This window comes from Syngnathoides biaculeatus, chromosome 6 (genome assembly GCF_019802595.1).
Source record: "Syngnathoides biaculeatus isolate LvHL_M chromosome 6, ASM1980259v1, whole genome shotgun sequence".
NCBI lineage: Eukaryota > Metazoa > Chordata > Actinopteri > Syngnathiformes > Syngnathidae > Syngnathoides > Syngnathoides biaculeatus.
Window position 1 is genome coordinate 21,800,211 of NC_084645.1, and position 19,846 is coordinate 21,820,056.

Below are 19,846 nucleotides of genomic sequence, written 5' to 3' on the forward strand. Positions count from 1 at the left end.
TGGCCAGTGGCGTGTGATATTGTTTAGGAAACGCATTCAAACGGGGGGATTCTCCCACAGGAGAATATTCCGTGGTCTACTTCACATCAGAGAACGTATCACTTTGTACTGAACATCGCCACTGGACCATATGATTGTATCACAGCACGCGTTACACATGCTCTCCCTCGCTCCCGCGTACACACACAAGCTAGACGCAAATAAACACGCACACTATATCAACTCCCCGTTCTCTCTCACGCAGACACTGATAATGGAAAAAAATTGGATAAGTGAAGCAGAGGTCTCATGTGGGAAATCTCGTTATTTGGCTGACCTGTGATAGCGGCGTAGTAGAGCGCTGGGAACCGGCAGACTGCACGAACACGAATGCCTCGTTTCGATTTTGTCTCTTGTTCAGATCTTGGGTAGAAGCTGAATAAACGAGACTACTTTAGCTCAGGGTCTCGGTAGGCGGGAGGGTGTTTATGGCTCCAACAGAACAGATATTTATTCAGGTGTGCTTGAATATGTGCTTTTTTTTTTTTTTTTTTTTTAACCGAGTCTGGCGAGCCTTCGTGACATACGGCCCGATATATTGCCATTGCACATTACTCCTGACAGTGAATGTTAACCTGTCAGCATACCCCCCCCAACCCAGACATATATATGTAGAGGCAGAAATACACCCTGTCCCTGCCCCCAACCCCATTAAATCTACACATAGCCAAACATAAAATAAAAAAAACAAGAATGGGTGCAAGGGATGGAGGAGGCAATAACATTATAATAATGGGACAATATTGCACAGCGAGACGCAGCCTCCAATATGCTGCCCTGGAACCCACTCCCAGCGTCCCCCCGCCCCTCCCCTCTTTCACCTCCCCTTCTTCTGGTTTTCATTGCTCCATCTGGACCTTAAAGTGAATCCCTTGTGACTTTTGCCATCATGCACGTGAGCTAACGCACCTCGGTCAGAGTGCAGCGATGCGCCGCCTTTATGTCTTGCTATTTTTGCCTGCCGTGTTCCATACGAGTTTCTTTGCTGCGTCTAGTTGGGCCGGTGCCGACAGCATGGGTCAAATGTGAGTCTCCTGCGCACACGCGTGTCGACAAACGCGCGAAAATAATGTGTGATTTTTCTCAGCCCGTTTCAGCAGAGGGCTCCAATTACGCCATACAAAGAAAACGGCCGATGGGCTGTGGTAATTAGCTGCTGCGACACACACGCCGCACTTTCGCGGGGATAACAGGGGATGTAATTGTACCGATTTATCAATTAAACTACATCACAGCCAAGAAGGGAGGATTAGAGGTCGTTTTCTGTCTTCTCGAGGCTTTCTGCGAGAGCCCCATTGAAATGGGATTTTGGGACCCATGCTGAGAGCTTCATCACATCGGGGGGAGCGGGAGGGGAAATCTGATACCTAATATCTCAGCCAATATACGGTATAACGCTCTAGATCCGATATATCAGCCCATAAATTAAACCACCTGGTTAGAACCAGTTGCAATCCCTCCACAGGTAGTCAAGTATAGACAGCCACCGGCGCACTTTCGATCATTTAATGAGAGAAACGGTTAAAAAAAAAAACGGGCTGCGGATGCCCAGCAGCAAACCATTCTGCACGTCTGCCCAACATTTACAAAATAAGTACCCGACACTTACCCAAAGGGGAAGTAAAACGGTATTGAGTTTTGATGGAAGCGCAGATTGGCGTGAAATTTCCTGAGCAATCAAGTAAACCGACGCTTATCAGAAGCCATCAACGCGGCACGTGTCTTTGGTCACATGTCCATATAGCACATACACAACGGTGTGATGTATGAACTGTCCTTATGGGCACCTGTAATGTTAAACAAAAATCTCGCCATTGGCCTGGCAGGATTTGGAGTGGGATGAGCGCTGCTTGGGAGAGGTGAGACCTAAAAATTCGGATCATTTCAACAGGACGGTAAGTTTTAATGGGGCGGCACGGTGGAGCAACTGGTTACAGCATCTGCCTCACAGTCCTGAGCAGCAGGGTTCAGATCTCAGATCTCTCGGCTGTGTGGAGTTTGCACGTTCTCCCCGTGCCTGTGTGGGTTATCTCCGGGTACTCCGGTTTCCTCCCACGTCCCAGAAACATGCCACGATTGGAGACACCAAACTGACCGTTGGTGTGTTTGTGAGTGTGAATGGTGAATTGTTTCCATGTGCGCTGGGATTGGTTGGTAAGCAGTGGAGGGTGTACCCCGCCTCTTGCCCGAGAGTGGCTGGGATGAATCAAAATCGCGATTAAATTTCGATGACTCACCCAGCCCTATTTTTAAGTGCAACAGTTTCTTATATCTATTTTCAGAAGATTGTCAGAAACCTTTTATTAAGACACCTGTCACCAACTGGGGAATATCTGTTTTCATGCGTATGAAGTGTAAGAACAATTGGTCCGACCAAGAAGAATGAAAAACACAACAACCACTTGTGTGGATTGAATGAGCGCAGGTTGGCAAAGAGAGAAGAAAGGAAGGAATAGAAAAGAGGGAAGCCATATTCCGCGATATTCGCCGTGTACGCCCAAGGGTCTGGCTTCGGGACCGAGAAGTCAATGCGCAACCTGTCGGCGCATTACAGCAAAATCAATGCCACTTGAGAGGGAACTGCTGCGGAATCTCGTTTGTCAGGAGTTAAGACTCCCGCTCCGTACGGGAACAACAGGAATCGACGATCGTGCGCTTCTTGACAATCAGGGGTCAATACATTGTAATCTCTGATGAAAAAGTGCATTGTCTGGAACGTGATGACCCACAAATGCTACGTGGAGACTTCCATCTTTCTTTGTCCATGAACATAATTCACATTGGGGTTTTTTTTTTTTAAGCTTCCTATACCACAGTAGGTCATCGGCAAAGGCAGAGGAGGGATCTAATTCCTCTAATTAATTGTGGATCTATGGGACATGTATCTGTGAGATGAAATTAATACGCCATGGAGGGTGTTAATGGCTGTTTAAATCAATTATCCACGTTAAATATATATAAATCCTAACCGGGACCTTAGGAAAGCAGGAAGGTGGGTTAATCCGGGCGTCGCTCCTGCAACGATAGGCGGGGATATCTTCGAAATGAATTCACATCCAGCGGGTGAAGACGAGCAGAGGTTGGGTGCTTTCCGTGAAATTCTACGCAATTTTATGGTTGACCTGTGGCAAATCATTTTGTGATAAACTGAATTTGGACAATTTGGAAGGCGTGTGATTCATTTCCATTTTTTGTTCTGTGAAAACGTGTTCTTAAAGGATCCCAAAATGCGTTGCATTCAATCTTTACATCTGAACTGTATCCTGGAAACAGTTTTCATCCATTCTTGCGGCCAGGGGGGCGTGCCTGATGGTTGGTTCATTAAACAGCAGTTCAATGAAAGGTTATGTACAACAGATTATGCACATATAGCGATGTGGTCCACATTCGCAATATGCGTGGGAGGCCTGGAGGTGGTTATAAAAAAGGGAAAAGGGAACCCCCCCACGTTCCCCCCACTGATCTTCCCTCGCACCTCACCACTACCACTAGCACTGTCGCTCACAGCGAGGAACATCTTATCTCGCAAGTGCAGAGACACAGAGAATTAGAGGGAGGAAGACTGATGGGAGAGTGAAATGCGAGCGAAACGAGGGCCATGCGGGACTCAGGGAGTGGGCGAGGGAGAGTGGCAGAGATGGAGAGAGAGAGAGAGAGAGAGAGAGGAACACTTGAGCTCATTTCCATAACTTTCATCATCCGAGGAAAGATCCTTTTTGTCTTCTTTTGATTTGAAAGACTAACAATTCAAAACTAATTTGATCGGCAGTCACCTCTCGGAAAAAGTGCATCGGATACCATCTACGGGAAAAAAAAGGTATACTGTATTCCATAAACGCGCAGCGAGTGTGACGAATGTGTATCACTCCTAAGAAATCAACATGTTTAAATGAACAACTTGGACATTAAAAAAAAAAAAAAAAAGCAGAAAATGCCACCCGATTGATCTTGAGCCACACACACGCGCACACACACGTCCCATGCTATGAAGTCACTCCAGAGCGGTAGCCAGGCAACCGTTGCCACGGGCGACCGGCATTCACTGCAGACAGCACACTGGGCTTTGCACAGTGAGAGAGAGAGAGAACGAGAGAGGGAGAGAGAGAGAGAGCGATAATAGATATAGAATAGATCATCTATAGGGGACATCACCTCATCAATTTTCTGAGAGTCATCTTTAATCATCTCACTCTCACGTGTCTGTTGACGAAAGCTGACCTATTTCAGCATTTCTGACACATTCTGTTTAGTTATTCAATTCGATACATACACACATTAATATACGCACTGAGTGCCAAACTCCAGCAAAAGCAAGCACATCTTCCGACCCCCCATCCCAAGTATCATATTCGGCACTATGGTGACCCACTGGTAAGCACACCTGCCTCACGGTTCTGAGGGCCAGGGTCAAAATCCCGGTCTAGCGCGTGTGGATATTCAATGTTCCCCTTGTGCCCGTGTGGGTTTCCTCTGGGTACTCCGGTTTTCTCCGACATCCCCAAAACATGCGGGCTAGTTTAACTGAAGACTCTAAATTGCCTGTAGGTGTGAATAGGAGTGCGGCTGGCTGTTTGTTTATAAGTGCACTGCAACTGGTTTTCACCTAGATCAGAGTGTACTCCGCTTCGTGCCCGAAATGAGCTGGGATAGGTCCTTGCATACTTGTTCCCTCTGAGCTGCGCAAATGCGCATTTGCGCACTTGTCGCACACTCTCAGTGCACATGAAAACCGATCCAGCACAGTGAACCACAGCCTGTGACGTCTTTTATTATTTTTTTTAAACAGTAAACGCAGTTCTAACAACCAGCTGCTGCTCGGCCACACCGGGCCAGACACTCTACTTTCTAGTTTACCTGACGCCACCCACCACCGCTCTTAAAGGGGCACACTCATAATTACAAACCCCGCCCACCACCTTTAGTTAGCAACACAGTCTGGGCAACGTGAACAAAGAAAATCAGACGGGGATATCATTGTGGTTTAAAAAATAAAAATAAAAAATGAAACAATACAAACACCGCCCACCACCGGTGCTTTAGTTAGCAACACAGTCTGGGCAACGTGGACCAAGAAAATCAGACGGGGATATCATTGTGGTTGAAAAAAATGAAACAAAGCTGGAAGCGACCTTTCAAATTCATAGTTAGCTTGGTTTGGTTAGCAATGTATTTTTTTTGTTTGTTGACATTTTCATCGTACGTTTGCAAAAACACAAAATGTAACTTCAATGGATGACAGTGATTTGACTACAGTGCATACGTCTGATGTTGCTCACAGTGCTCAAAGGGGGCGCTCACGGGCTTAGTGTGTTTGCTCAGACATAAAAAAAAATTAGAGGGAACATTGCCTCTGACCCTAGTGAGGATGAGCGGTGTAGAAAATGGATGGATGTGTTCAATTGTTGAATGGAAGCAGAGCATATATGCATTAACGGGGGGGGGGGGGGCATCATGTCATCAAGTGCAAAGTCGATAAAATCCTTCCATCCATCTCGATTTACTGTACTGTATGCAATAAAAGACCACATGCGCACTCACACAAATAAATCAAGACGCCGTTAAGAATCCGATAAGTGAAGAGTGATTCCTATTTTCTGATGAAATGGTTCAAGATAAGGAAGTCGGGCTTTGCTGAGATGCAGTCTTGGTGACGAACGTGAATGGGAATTAAATTAATATGACCTGAGGCTGAACGCACTTTCGACGGGTGCCGAGTTTACTGCATGCGTGTGCGATGGGAGACAAAGTGAAAGGTTAAAAATAGTGCATACTAAGAACAGATGCGGGGGTGACAAATTCTTATTTGATCGAAGGGAGCAACTAAATGACTGAAGACGAATCAATCACTTGATGATATAAGTCATTAAAAATAAATAAATAAACTAAAGCTAGCCATAAGTGCACTAAAACAACTATTATCTGATTTACAGTATAATATAACAAGCATTTACCTTTGCCCGCAAATATTTATGGTCTATGTTAAACAATGATAGGATCCAACGTTCATAACTCTTTGAGTTTGGATATTGTTAATCATATTTGTTTTTCATGTATTGCTATGAGCAAACTACAGATAGTCATTAAAAAAAAAGGCAGATGCACAAAATTTTGCAACACCGTGGAATAATTTTCAGGCAGTTATTTCCATTCCTGAAGCAGGTTGTTCTCCCAATTTAAGTAACATAAAGTAATTAATGGCCAGTTCGGCAATGGCAGTGTGGCAAAGAAACACATTTATCTACAAAAAATAACTGTACTCTGGTTATTCAAAGGATATCTTGACATTTTTCAACAATAAACCCCCTTGGCCACCTTAATTGCTGATACTGGAACATTAATTCAGAATATCTCCTCCATCGAAATGAACAGGCCGATAATCAACCCTCAGCTGCAGTGTTGGCTTATGTCTGTGGACGTTTTGGTGACTTTGACCTACTACCTGCGGTGCTGCCATTTCTAAACGCACACCGGGACCTGCTTCTGACTGCAGGGGGTTCGACGGTGAACCTGAGCACTCAGCGGCTCACAACCACGTGATAAAAACGCCGCACGCACTCTTAACCTTTTGACTGTGACGTCACACGAACGTACTTCTGGGTGGCAAAACGCCGCTGATCTCCAGATGAATCAATTGCACAACGTAGAGCAATCTCAGAAACGGCTTCTTTCCTGTCACCCGGAAGTAAACCGCCCCCTATAGTTCACAAAAATTATTGTCCATCATCTTCCTGCAAGCCAACAAACAAAGCACAACTATGCAAAAAGCAATTATGCAATAACTCGTCCGAAGTTTGCTGGGATAGTTTCCAGCAATCCCGCGACCCTTGTGAGGATAAGCAACTTGGAAAGTGGATGGATCTACGGATGTGACCGTAAGGGCACAAATTTCTGTGGTCTTTACCTCCCTCTAGTGGCAGACTAGGTTAATTACAATAGTCTTTTTGCTTGCTTTTTTTTTTTTCCACCCAGCTGTGGATGGAGTTCATCAACATAAATTGTGCGATGCAACGTGAGTATTATGCATTATCATCTGAAAATAGCTCCATGGTCATGTTTAGAAGAAGCACAAATCACGCGTCATGTGCCGGCCGTGCAGCGATGGTCCTCGCTACCTTCGCGATTGAACCCGCTTTATTGATTCTTTCATTTATTCCTTCATCATCATTCGGGCTTTTGTTGTTCTCAAATTGCAAGGCAGTCACGGAGGCTGTTGCCGAGATAACCAGGGACGCCATTAGTGAGGGACCGAGAGATCCAGAGCGAAAAGACACGTTGAAAATGGATCCATTTATTCCAACAATACAGGGAGTCCTTGGGTGACAAAGTCCTCAATCTACGACGTTTCGACCATTTTAACTTTTTATACCAGTACCCACACCCACTCATTTTCTGAGCCACTTACAGTCAAGAAAATGAGTATTTGAACACCCTGCTGTATTGCAAGTTCTCCCTCTTAGAAATCATTGAGGGGTCTGAAATTTTCATCGTAGGTGCATGTCCACTGTGAGAGAGATCATCTAAAAAGAAAAATCCAGAAATCACAATGTATGATTTATTTGTGTGATACAGCTGCAAATAAGTATCTCAACACCTGAGAAAACCAATGTTAATATTTGGTACAGCAGCCTTCGTTTGCAATTACAGCGGTCAAACATTTCCTGTAGTTGTTCACCAGGTTTGCACACACTGCAGGAGGGATATTGGCCCACTCCTCCACACAGATCTTCTCTAGATCAGACAGACCTCCCTCCGAAGATTTTCTATTGGGTTTAGGTCTGGAGACTGGCTAGGCCACGCCAGAACCTTGATATGCTCCTTGGTTTTCCTGGCGGTGTGCTTGGGGTCATTGTCATGTTGAAAGACCCAGCCACGACCCACCTTCAATGCTCTGGACTGAGGGAAAGAAGTTGTTCCCCAAAATCTCACAATACATGGCCGCAGTCATCCTCTCCTTAATACAGTGCAGTCGTCCTGTCCCATGTGCAGTAAAACACCTCCGAAGCATAATGCTACCACCCTCATGCTTCACAGTAGGGATGGTGTTCTTGGGATGGAACTCATCATTCATCTTCCTCCAAACGCGGTGATTGGAATTATGATCAAAAAGTTCCATTTTGGTCTCATCTGACCACAAAACTTTCTCCCACGACTCCTCTGAATCATCCAATTGGTCATTGGCAAACTTAAGACAGGCCTTGTCATGTGCCGGTTTCAGCAGGGGAACCTTCCGTGCCGTGCGTGATTTCAAACCATGACGTCTTGGTGTATTACCGACAGTCACCTTGGAAACGGTGGTCCCAGCTCCTTTCAGGTCATTGAGCAAGTCCTGTCGTGTAGCCCTGGGCCGATTCCTCACCTTTCCAAGGATCAATGAGACCCCACGAGGTGACATCTCGAATGGGGCTCCACTCCGATTGAGATTGACCGTCACATTTAGCTTTTTCCATTTTCTAATAATTGCTCCAACAGTGGACTTTTTTCCCACCAAGCTGCTTGGCAATTTCTCCGTAGCCCTTTCCAGCCGTGTGGAGTTGGACAATTGTTGTCTCTGGTGTCTTTGGACGGCTCTTTGGTCTTGGCCATGTTACAAGTTTGAGTCTTAGTGCTTGTATGGGGTGGACAGGTATCGTTCTGCAGCTAACGACCTCACACAAGAGCATCTGATTCAGGATAAAACATGGTGTGGAGGTGGACTTTTCAAGGCGGACTAACAGGTCTTAGAAGGTCAGAATTCTAGCTGATAGACGGGTGTTCAAATACTTATTTGCAGCTGTATCACACAAATTAATCGTAAAAAAAAAATCATACATTGTGATTTCTGGATTTTTCTATTTAGATTATCTCTCTCACAGTGAACATGTTCCTACGATGAAAATTTCAAACCCCTCCATGATTTCTAGGTGGGAGAACTAGCAATATAGCAGGGTATTCAAATACATATTTTCTTCACTGTACTTGGCAATTTTAATGCTCCTCTCAAACCTGTGCAATATATGACATTCAATTCAAGTGCTAGATCAAAAATTCACAAAATAAAGAGATAACGATGCAGATATTCTCCCATGTCGAAATACGTTTTTCATAAGTAAACATTACGTACAAGACGGAAAATAAGTACAATTTCTGTTCATTGAAAAGAACAATAAATATTCCTGATAAAACTCAAACAGAGCCATTATGTAAAGTGGTTCCTGATCTTTTTTTTTTTTTTTTTTTTTTGTGCGCCGCTAACAAGACATCTCTTCATTACGTCGAGGACCTGTTCAGCATTAACTCAATCCAAGCAGAAGTCCCGACGGGACCTGCATCAAGCCGAGTTTGACGCACACAACAGGAGAGGAGAGCGAACGGAGGTGAAGATGGAAGCGAGCATAAATTGTTCTTCCTATGCAGACATCTGTTCACTCCCGGAGACAGATGGCCGACCAATCGGACCGCCTGCTGCCTCTGCCACTCTGGGCCGCCCGTGCCCCCTCTGCCACCCCTCATCAGCAGACATGACAGGTGGCACCTTGCACGAGTGGCACTGAATAAAATGATGCTGGCATTAATTGTCTAGCAAGCAAACAACGAGCCATTCCAAAGCAAATATTGTGCATTTATCCCCAATTTTCATCCAAGTTATTATTATTATGACAATCAACAATATCTGTAGCCTCTCCAATGAACATCCTACATTGTGATCCAGTGAAAATACAAATTCTGTTTGGGTTTTTTTTTTTTTTTTGGTTTTACTTCTTCCTGCTCCGACAAGGAGTACGTAATGTTTGAGTGTTATGGAATATTTACATTGTAGTTTTTTCTTTTATATATAAATAAAACTTCAATCAAGTCACTCAAATCAATCTCTTTCCCCATTTGAGTGGAAATACCGGGGGCGCGTCATGAAGATGGGGTATTTGGTCCCTTTACAACCGGTGTCAGAAGTTGGTCTGAAATGCAAGAAATAAGTTGGACTTGTTACAGGTGAGTGTTGGGACTCCGTCGAGGTTGCCCTTTGTCTCTAGTTTTGTTTATTACTGAATTTCTAGGCACTGCCGAGGGATCGAGGGGGTCCAGTTTGGAGACCTTCAACACTCACTCAAAGCGTGATTCGGTATGGATGGGAATCAGCGGCTCCAAATCTGAGGCCGTGGTACTCAGTTGTAAAAGGTTGGAGTGCCCTCTCCAGGTCGAGATCCTTTCCCAAGCAGAGGATTTCAAGTATTTTGGGGTCTTGTCCTCACGAACCTCCAAGCACTTCTGTAATAGCAATGAAAGTGCTGCCTTTGTTCAACCCGGTACAAAATATAATCCCGACAGGGTGGACGAGTGACTGTAAATCCAGTGAACCGCGGGCTTCAGCCAAAATGTCTGCCATAATGGATTAAACTGGAGTACACAGACGTGTCATTTGTCTTGTTTATTTCCATGGCAGCTTGGCCTTCTGCAGAGGATCAGTCCATCAGATAAATGTCATCCACGGGCTCCGCTGTGGGCAATATCCTGGAGGCTTGCTGTGCAATAAGCCACGGATCTTTCTTCTTGTCTGCTACATGAACTTGCTTCTGAAACCCGAGACCGACTGGAACACACGGTAGGCCGTAGAGGGGATTTATAGTGCCGCGAGGGGCGGGCTGCAAATCAGATGAAACATTCTTTCGGTAAATGTGAAAACAAATACTGTATACTGCATGAGTACATGCATACTATAGATCACCTGAGGTCTGTAATTTCTCCACTCGTGTTGTTTTTGTATACACACACAAAAGAAGGGCAATTGATTAATCGGCCTCGGGAGAAAGACCTTAAAGGAAAGTCAGAACTAAGATGGAGAGACCTAAGAATGAAGAACTGGAGCTCAGCCTTTGAAAATCCTCCACCAAGGGTGCATGCATCACTCTTATTAATGGTAGTTTTGGTAAAGGGTTGCTTTTGGATCTTCTTTGCAATTAGATGCACGGTAACTAGAGTGATTCGCAGCAGAGTGTGAAGCGGCTGGGATGAGAATCAGCCCCTCCAAATCCAAGACTATGGTCCTCAGTCGGAAAAGGGGGGGTGTGCCCTCTCCTGGTCGGGGATGAGATCCTTACCCAAGTGGAGGAGTTCAAGTATCTTGGGGTCTTGTTCACGAGTAAGGGAAGAATGGAGCGGGAGATGGACAGACGGATCGGTGAAGCGTCTGCAGTGATGCGGACTTTGTATCGGTCCGTTGTGGTAAAGAGGGAGCTAAGTCGAAAGGCGAAGCTCTCAATTTACCAGTCGATCTACGTTCCTACCCTCACCTATGGGCATGAGCTGTGGGTCGTGACCGAAAGAACAAGATACAAGCGGCCGAAACGAGTTTCCTGCGCAGGGTGTCCGGGCTCTTCCTTAGAGAGAGGGTGAGAAGCTCCGTCATCTGGGAGGGGCTCAGCGTCCGGCGACTGCTCCTCCGCATTGAGAGGAGCCAGATGAGGTGGCTGGGGCATCCGTTTCGGATGCCTCGCGGACGCCTCCTTGGTGAGGTGTTCCGGGCACGTCCCACCGGAAAGAGACCCCGAGGACGACCCAGGACACGCCGGAGAGACTATGTCTCTCGGCTAGCTTAGGAACGCCTCGGGATCACTCCGGAAGAGCTGGAAGAAGTGGCTGGAGAAAGGGAAGTCTGGGTATTCCTGCTGAAGCTACTTCACCCGTGACCCGACCCGGAAAAGCGGTAGATAATGAATGGATGGATGGATGGATGGATGGATGGATGGATGGATGGATGGATGGATGGATGGATGCACAGTCACATTCCAATAGGCGCCCGCCACATATAATGACATGCCTACCACAATATTCACACCTGAGAGCTTCCTGCGGCTCTCCACAAAAAAAAAAAAAATGACCACAAATACAGGGTTAGGCAATTAGAAATGAGGAACCTTCACCCCTGCAGCTCATCAGTAGTCTGTAAACAGGCTGCAGTGTCAACTGGAGACGATGGAATGGTATACTCTACTATTGCACACCAGCCCTGATACATTTATGCATGCAATGATGAGCCGTGATAACCGTTTCTCACACCCTCCTGTTTACAGGTTCATTTGGCGTCAACGCAGATTACAATTCTGAAACTAAAACTGTATTTCACACAGACCATAACCTATGGGACAACATAATCTCTCCAGGGTGCTCCTTTAGAATCCAGACAAGTCAATCCATTTAACCGTTGGTTTTCTAGCGTACCTGTCCTCATTGGGGTCATCGGTGAGCCACCCTTTCATACGGCGGCAGATGGCTGTTTTTGTCAAGACAAGCTCAAATAAATCCACTCTGAGCAACATGCCCACGAGCAAAACCAGCTCAGCACAGGAAAATTAGACGACTTGGCACAAATACAGTTTGCATTAAACCAAGTGACAGAGCTACAAGTCATAATAATGTAGTAGATTTTTTTTTAAAGCCCTTGCCCTAAATTCAGTAAAAACATTTTAAGTCTGGAGAAGCTTGCAGATGTGTTTTTCTGAATTTAGTTGATGTTCCATGTATCACTGTAGCAGGTAACCAGTACTTAATTGCTTGACAAAGGGAAATACTACAGTGAAATTGAAAATTGGGGGCTAAAGAGACAGCCTTGTTAGCATCCAGCTTGCGGCTTCAGCATTGTTTTATCGCTGTTTAACGTCCAGTTCTTCTAAAGACGTTTATGTACAAAGTACATATGAAACAGAACTTTGACTATCCTTCATTTATTTATTGTTTATTTTAGAGGTTTTTTTTAATTATTGTCATGTCGTGCCAGCTGCCGCTGAAACTAAACCTCTGTAGTCATATTCATAACTCGGAAAAAGGGTCCAACACGATGACGCCACTTGACCAAGCAGGCACATAACTCCCACCTTGCAGCCACGTCAACTCCGGGAGATACTTCACGGCAAACTCAGAGTAACAGACTTCAATTTATGCTTTGCTAAATGGACGATGTGCTGAGCTCAGGCAGCAATGGTGACGACCAACATCCGGAGTAGCTACCCAGTTGAACTAAGCCATGCAAGTCTGGACCTGTACAGCGAAACTGGGAATGGATAAAAGTCGCAATTCTAGGGCTAATATACGACAATCTTTATTAAAGAAAACGACACATTCCTCACTTTTGTGCGTGCACAGTTTAGACCTCCAGGCTAGATAAGTTACATGTCTAGAATATTGCCGCTAGATTTAAACAAAACGAAAAAAAAAAGGCTTGATGATGGAGACAAAAAAAAAAATTGGAGCTTGACTGCCTTCAAGTCATGATTCATATTTCACATTTCAGCTTCTTCTCTATTTGTTTGCGCCACATCCCAAACAGTTCCATCTGTAAACACATGAAGCCTATTAATATCCCGGGCTCTTTCTTTTGGCCGAATGAACGCAGTTGATCGGGCGAACTGGACAAAAAGCTTTCGTCCCCCTTGCAGCAACTCTGCAGCTTTAGTTAGCTGATATCAGCAGTCGCAGCTCGTGGCGTCGCTCAAGCATGACCGTTCCACTTTCACGCTGCAGCCTTGAGCTGATGATGAACTGCAAAATGATTGCCATTTTTCATTACTGTAATGGAGAAGCCGGAGCAACAACAAGAGACGGGGTGGTATATATAATGCATGACTGTTATTATAAATATGAAGGCAAACAAATAGCTTCAATGTGCACCTCTCATGTACAAAATAGATATAAATCTGTAGTTTGTACAAACACACGCACACAAACACAGTGTCATCTGCCTTATCTTCCCCGTGCCATTCTTAGAGGCAATAATCAATTATCCCAGCATGATGTCATGCTGCCTCCCCTCCCCCAAGAAGCCTCCTTCCATCTGTACACTTCAGGTGCATCAGCAATCAGGAAGCATAACCATAATTCCGCACGCAAAGATAACAGCACGTGCACGGAAGATTTGAAAAGGGAGCTTTGATCGCAGGCGTTGACACAATGCTGCATTGCAAGTAGGCGTGTACACGCGCAAATATGCATCATGTCATAGAGCTGTGATTTGATTAGTGCCAAATGAAACCTCGAGCTTGAACACAAAGAGTCATCTTGTCTGCGTCCTCAACGGCGACATAATTAAATGAGGGACAGAAATGAAGAGCTCCGGATGAGAACATGAAGGGCAACGGGAGGTTTCGTTCCAGGCTGGCCTCTCTTTGCCGGTCTCGAGCTATGAGGTCATCGTTATGACACAGGCCGTCTTTTTTTTCCCCAAGTGTGCAATGATGTCACAGAGGCGACGCATACAAGTGCCAGCGCTCTGCTTTTCTTCCCCGTTTGTCAGTGTAACAGATAGCAAAGTGCATATTGATTGGCTTTATTTAGAAAATGAAATAGTAGCTCAACGCGGGATGAGAGGAAGCAGGGCCCAAAGACTAAAAGTTCCCCGATGGGAACCCCTCGCCATTAATTGGACACTCGAAATTGCCCTTAGGTGTGATTGGAAGTGCGACTGTTGTCTGTCTACGTGTGGCCTGCGATTGGCTGTCAAAACCAGTCCAGGGTGTACCCCAACGCCAGCCCGATGAAAGCTCCGACAGCCTTCAGCACTCCCGCGACCCTTGCGAGGATAAGCGGCTGGCTGACGGGTGTCAGCGCTCACAGGTGTTTCACATTGGGACTGTAATTAGACGGGCATTTAAGTTGGAGTTTTTGTCACTGGCATTTGCCAGTTCGTTGTCTTGCGTTAGTGAGTTGCATTCACTGCCTGTGGGACTCACCGCTCTATGCGTAAGTTAGAGTAACCCTAGTCACAGCAATTCTGTGCCCTTTTGTTTGATCCTGTCCTGTTGAGTTGTTAGTTTGCCCCGTAGTCATCGGACCTTGCTGCATGTCTTTTGGATCCCGCCTAGCCTAGGCCGTTTCCGTACCTCTGCCTTGTCCCACTGCTACACCGTGTATGACCCAGTTTCAGGAATAAACTACATTGAACATTATGCTTCTTCGTCGAAGTCCTGCATTTAGGTCCGCCCCCGTACTGCAGGTTCGTGACATATACAGTATGTTTCCTCACTAGTAGCAAGGAAAGTGGGTGTAGCTCAGCTTGTCTGTCAAAATTAATCTTTGTAGACCACATAATGATGTCAGTGTTTTTGGTGAGATGTAGCTGTGTTCTTCAGACGATTAGTAAACAACTTTCTTTTTAGGTAGGTCCAGTGCTTATATAGTCAAAACGCAATATTCTGTAGGCCAAAAAGAAAAGGGCCCGCAGTAAATGAGTTAATAATTCCATGAAGTGTGAGCCCATGTCATAAATCCTGAATTGGCTACATCAAAAGCTCAACTTCTTGATTAGACAGAGGCTTTGAGATGTTGGTAGACTGCATTTATTGACATCCAGCACTCACGAAGAAGTGCAGGGTGGCTTTATCTCTCTCAATGAAAATAAACGAGTCTCATTAAGACTGCATTTCATGTTCGTCCCTCGGTGGTACGTATGCTCCTCTCGGAGACCTCAATCCGCATCCTGGGCGCGCCAGACTCAAATTTTAAGTAATGAGCTCATAACATGGACACGTTATCAGGGCGAGACATCGATGTTGATTGTTGATCCAATCACAGTTCCCAATTTTGGAAGCCGACAAAGCCGGGGACGGGTCCGATCTCATCTCGGCAGCATCTTTCGGCCTCGCCTGCTATCTATCTTGTAATCTATTCCTAAATCTGATCACATACTGTATGTCGGATGGATACATGTTATTGATCTGTTTTTTGTTCCCTGAGTCAAAATAATGGGAAAAAGCAGCAGAGGGAGAGGCTACCTGTGCACAGTTTGATTGGAACACAGACTGAATTGGGCAACATGCTGCATTCATCATCATGACTGAGGGCCAATTTATTGAGGTTTGATGAAGTTATTCCAATTTCCCCCTCATGCATTCCATGCAGTTTAAAGGACAACAGTAAATGTTCTATTTCATAAATATTTCTGGTTGAACTGAACATACACAGGCCAAAGTTTAGATCTACCAAACCATCCATTTATCATGTCAGTACAAAGTATTTACAGCAGCTCCCGGTTGGACTCACAGCCACAGGAGATCCTCAATTATTCACTTGCAATATTAATACACAGACACACAGGCGCAGGCAGAATAATCAATACTATTCAGGGCTCACACATCCATGCATCGACGCACACATAAAGCAAATAAACCCTCATTAATAATTCAGGTAGGTTCAAGCTCCGAATGTTGTGGGGTTTTGGAACCGATGACCCGGCTTCTCGATGATTTAGCGTTATTTACTTTAACGCACAGCAACATTTAAGAGCTACTGATGCGCACGTTGGGATGCATGGTGCCAAGCACTGAATCTGGTTGATGGGAAGTGATTTCAAGGAAATCCAGAAATGGAAATGGAGAGGTGATGAGTGAAAAGTTGCCACTCTGAGATAGCTAAAGACAAAATTAATCGGTGTAGGCAAAACAAAACAAAAACTGTAGATTAGGCTCACTAATCTGACTTGAATACCTGCTTCCAATCGGGCCTTATTTGGACAAATTCCCTATGGACAGTTTTTGTTTTTTTAAAGTACACGCCCTGGAAATCACCCCAAAATGTCTGAATCCCTGTTCGATATCGGGCCTCGACCCGTGAGATTATAATGCGCATCCTGTTATGAGAAAGATGTCTATCATATTTCATATTCAGGTCAACAACACATATACCAAACTGGTTTCTTTTCGGGACTGTTGAGACCCCTGAAAATTAGTTGGAATAATAATCAATAGTGATTCCAAATAAGAGGGCTAAGAGCAAAGAAGTTTAGTTCAGGACACACAAGACAGGAGCTGTGGAGTTCTTTCTAGGGCTAAGAGTCACATTTGGTAACTCGCTGCTGTACTCCAGACGCTTGGGGGAAAAGAACTTGATCATTAAGCACTTAAAAGTTCTAACTTTATCGTTGGCAGTCTCATTCTTTTTTTTTGTCATTTTACATAATGACGACACAAAGAAACGGGTTCTTGGTATCCTACATAAGCAATAAGTACTGGTAAATGTATTCATCCATTCATTTTTGATACTACTTCATGGTCACCGCTGACAGGGGGAAAAATACTGACGATGCCCTGGACTGGTCGCGAGTCATTCAAAGGACAGACAAGAGACAAACGGCCATTAACGCTCACGTTCACACTGAGAGGCAATTGAACCCACACTGGCTGGAGAGAAGGCAGGCAAGTACGCCAATCTGCCTTCAGCGACCTGGCAACTATAGTTTATGTGGTACAGTATTTCAAATGATGTTTTAAATCCATGTAACGCCCTGGTAGAAATCCTGCTCATGCACACTGCCTGGTCGAAAGTTGGAAATGTCTGACCTTTTACGTTTTCTGGAAAGCATCACGAGGCAGAAATCAAGATGTCATGGCTCCGCTACTCAGTCGTCTCTTAACCCAAAACCTGTGGCTTCCATAACCGGCCACTGTGACCATTTCCAAGTTTCCCTGAGCAAGATACCGAACTCGCAGTTCCTCCTGATGCCGCAGCATCAGTCAGGGATTCAGGAAAGTTTTGAAGCACTTTGAATGTTGTGCCTTGAAGGTAGAAAAGCACTATGCAAGTGAAAGCCCATCTAGTTCGACTCACAGGAACAGGACAATTTAGTTGTTTCAAGCCAGTCAGCAAAGAAATCTTTTGAACAAGGGTGTGTTCACTTTTTACTTTATCCACTTGAGCGTCCTTTCGCCTCCTTCAGTTACGAGCTGTATTATTGACTGTGTTGATTGTGTTAACAGAAATGAATCAGTAAAATCTTCGGTGTATGAATAATTTTTGCAATGGGTGCCCTTTTTGGCATGGGTCCCTGTTCCCAAAGATATCAATGCACATGCCTGCGAGGGACACAAACTGTTAGCAACGTGAAATAATGGCATCCAAGACTCGAGAGCATCGGCCTGCGGGCTCAAGGTGACAATAATTGTCCACATTTTATGGAAATGAGGGCGGCTTCAACCTATTTTTCTTCACCTTCTCCTCCACGTTCTGCCCTAGCCCATCGCTCACATTTGCCCTTTCACTTTCCTCCCGCCACCGCTTCCATCATTCCTGCTCTCCCCTGGCCCATCGCCATAGTAACAGACAGCCATCACAGGTGGAGAAAGCAGGTAGTGCAGTGATGCATGACTCCCCTTGCGCCGAATGGCAACGCTATAGAATGAGAACGAGCAGAGCGTGCCGTCTTCTACTCAGTGGAATGGCAATTATGGGCTTCTGGACACGACGGCATGAAAAGCGTCGTTAGCATGCAGCGCAGCCACGCTGTGTTATTGTTTCGCCGGGTTTTCCACAGAGTGGACTTGAATGCTTTTACACATGTTGTGCATTTCTATCTACATAATTGGTCTCTATGGTCAGCGCTGAAGCAGGTCAGGCCGCTCGCTCTGTTTCTTGTCAATGAGATTCCTGTGCGGTGAGGGAAAACAAAACAACGCACTTTACTCACACGAGGTATTAGCGCAAGGGACGACAAATCCCCAATGCAGACATCACATTTGAAACCAGAGTCCGCCACGCCGCACCGCATGACCATGTGGGGCAGCCAGACAAAAGCTCGACTTTTTACAAGTCGTACGCAAAACTCCGCACCTTTGCAACTGGGAAGTTAGAGGAAAGAAGAATAAATCGATGGATGATAGTAAGCGGGAGGGGGGGGGGGGGCATCGTCATCTTTAATCGCGGTTTCAGAAAGATTCACGAAAGAAATTTGCAGTACAAAAGGCGGCGAAAATACCGTACCCCCGGGAGACTCACCATGAGCAAACACACAGCTGATTCGGGAATGAGCGGGACAGCCATGATCCAATTCTTCTTGGTGTTAATTTCCTTAACGAGGACACTCTTACGCTCTTCTGTTCAGTCTCTGCTCTCAGTCCAGATGAAGATACTGGTCTTCACACTTGGCTCTCACCTCCTCCTCCTCCTCTTCTTCTTCCTCCTTCTGTCAGTCAGTGAGTGCCGCAGACAGCTTCCGATTGCAAAGCGAGTCTCTGGAGAGTCTGTGGTTCACTGCGACTCTTCACCGGGAAGCGATTCCTCCTCTTCCTTCCAGGGTTGGATTTTCCTCCCCGCACGCCTCACGACTCCTCCTTTTCACTTTTTGATACCCCGACGCACCCCCTCCCCCGAACCTCAATGACTCTGGAGCGCTCAAAACTCTCCCTACCTTCTGATTCCTCCTGCCTGGTGTCTCCTTTTTTCCTTTTGTTTTTGCTCACCTTACACAGCACAAAGCAAATTCAGTCCCGCACGTGGCTTTGAAACTCTGCCTTCTCCATCTCCTTCCTGGCCCTCTGTGGTGGGAAAGACAGAGGATCACCTTTCTAGACACAAGCAGAAAGATGGTGACAGAGGTCCGCGGTGCGCTGATAATAAATGATGGTAGAGAGTGAGAGAGAGAGTGAGAGAAAGAGAGAGAGAAGAGACTGCGCCTGTCGACGCGGTGCCTTGCAGTAGCAGTAATGCACACCTAAGCGCAGTGAAATTGGAGAGAAGTAACAATGTACAGACACTTTGTTACTGTACATTGTGTCTGTATTTTTGAGTATTTAGGGCTGTCGCACACCTCACCACTGTTCTGCTGCCCTCATACATGTCTTGTACTATTCTAACGTATTTGTCCGCCACACCAGACTTGCGCATACAGAACCACAGTTCCTCTCTTGGTACTCTGTCATGGAATTTCTCTCGATCCACAAAGACACGATGTAGCTCCTTCTGACTTTCTCTGTACTTTCCAATTAGCATACTCAAGGCAAATAATGCATCTGTGGTACTCTTTCTAGGCGTGAAACCATACTGTTGCCGACCATGATGCACGGATTAGAGA

General features: G+C 45.5%; 1 protein-coding gene across 2 annotated transcripts in view; it reads right to left on the reverse strand.

Annotated features, from left to right (window-relative positions):
* Positions 1-19,846, reverse strand: part of frmd4a (FERM domain containing 4A) — a 160,459-nt gene that overhangs the window by 137,025 nt on the left and 3,588 nt on the right. For both annotated transcript variants that reach the window (XM_061823979.1, XM_061823978.1), the window contains exon 3: positions 18,772-19,310. In XM_061823979.1, coding sequence (XP_061679963.1) covers positions 18,772-18,816 — 45 coding nt within the window. In that variant the 5' untranslated portion in view covers positions 18,817-19,310. The remainder of the gene's footprint in view (positions 1-18,771; positions 19,311-19,846) is intronic.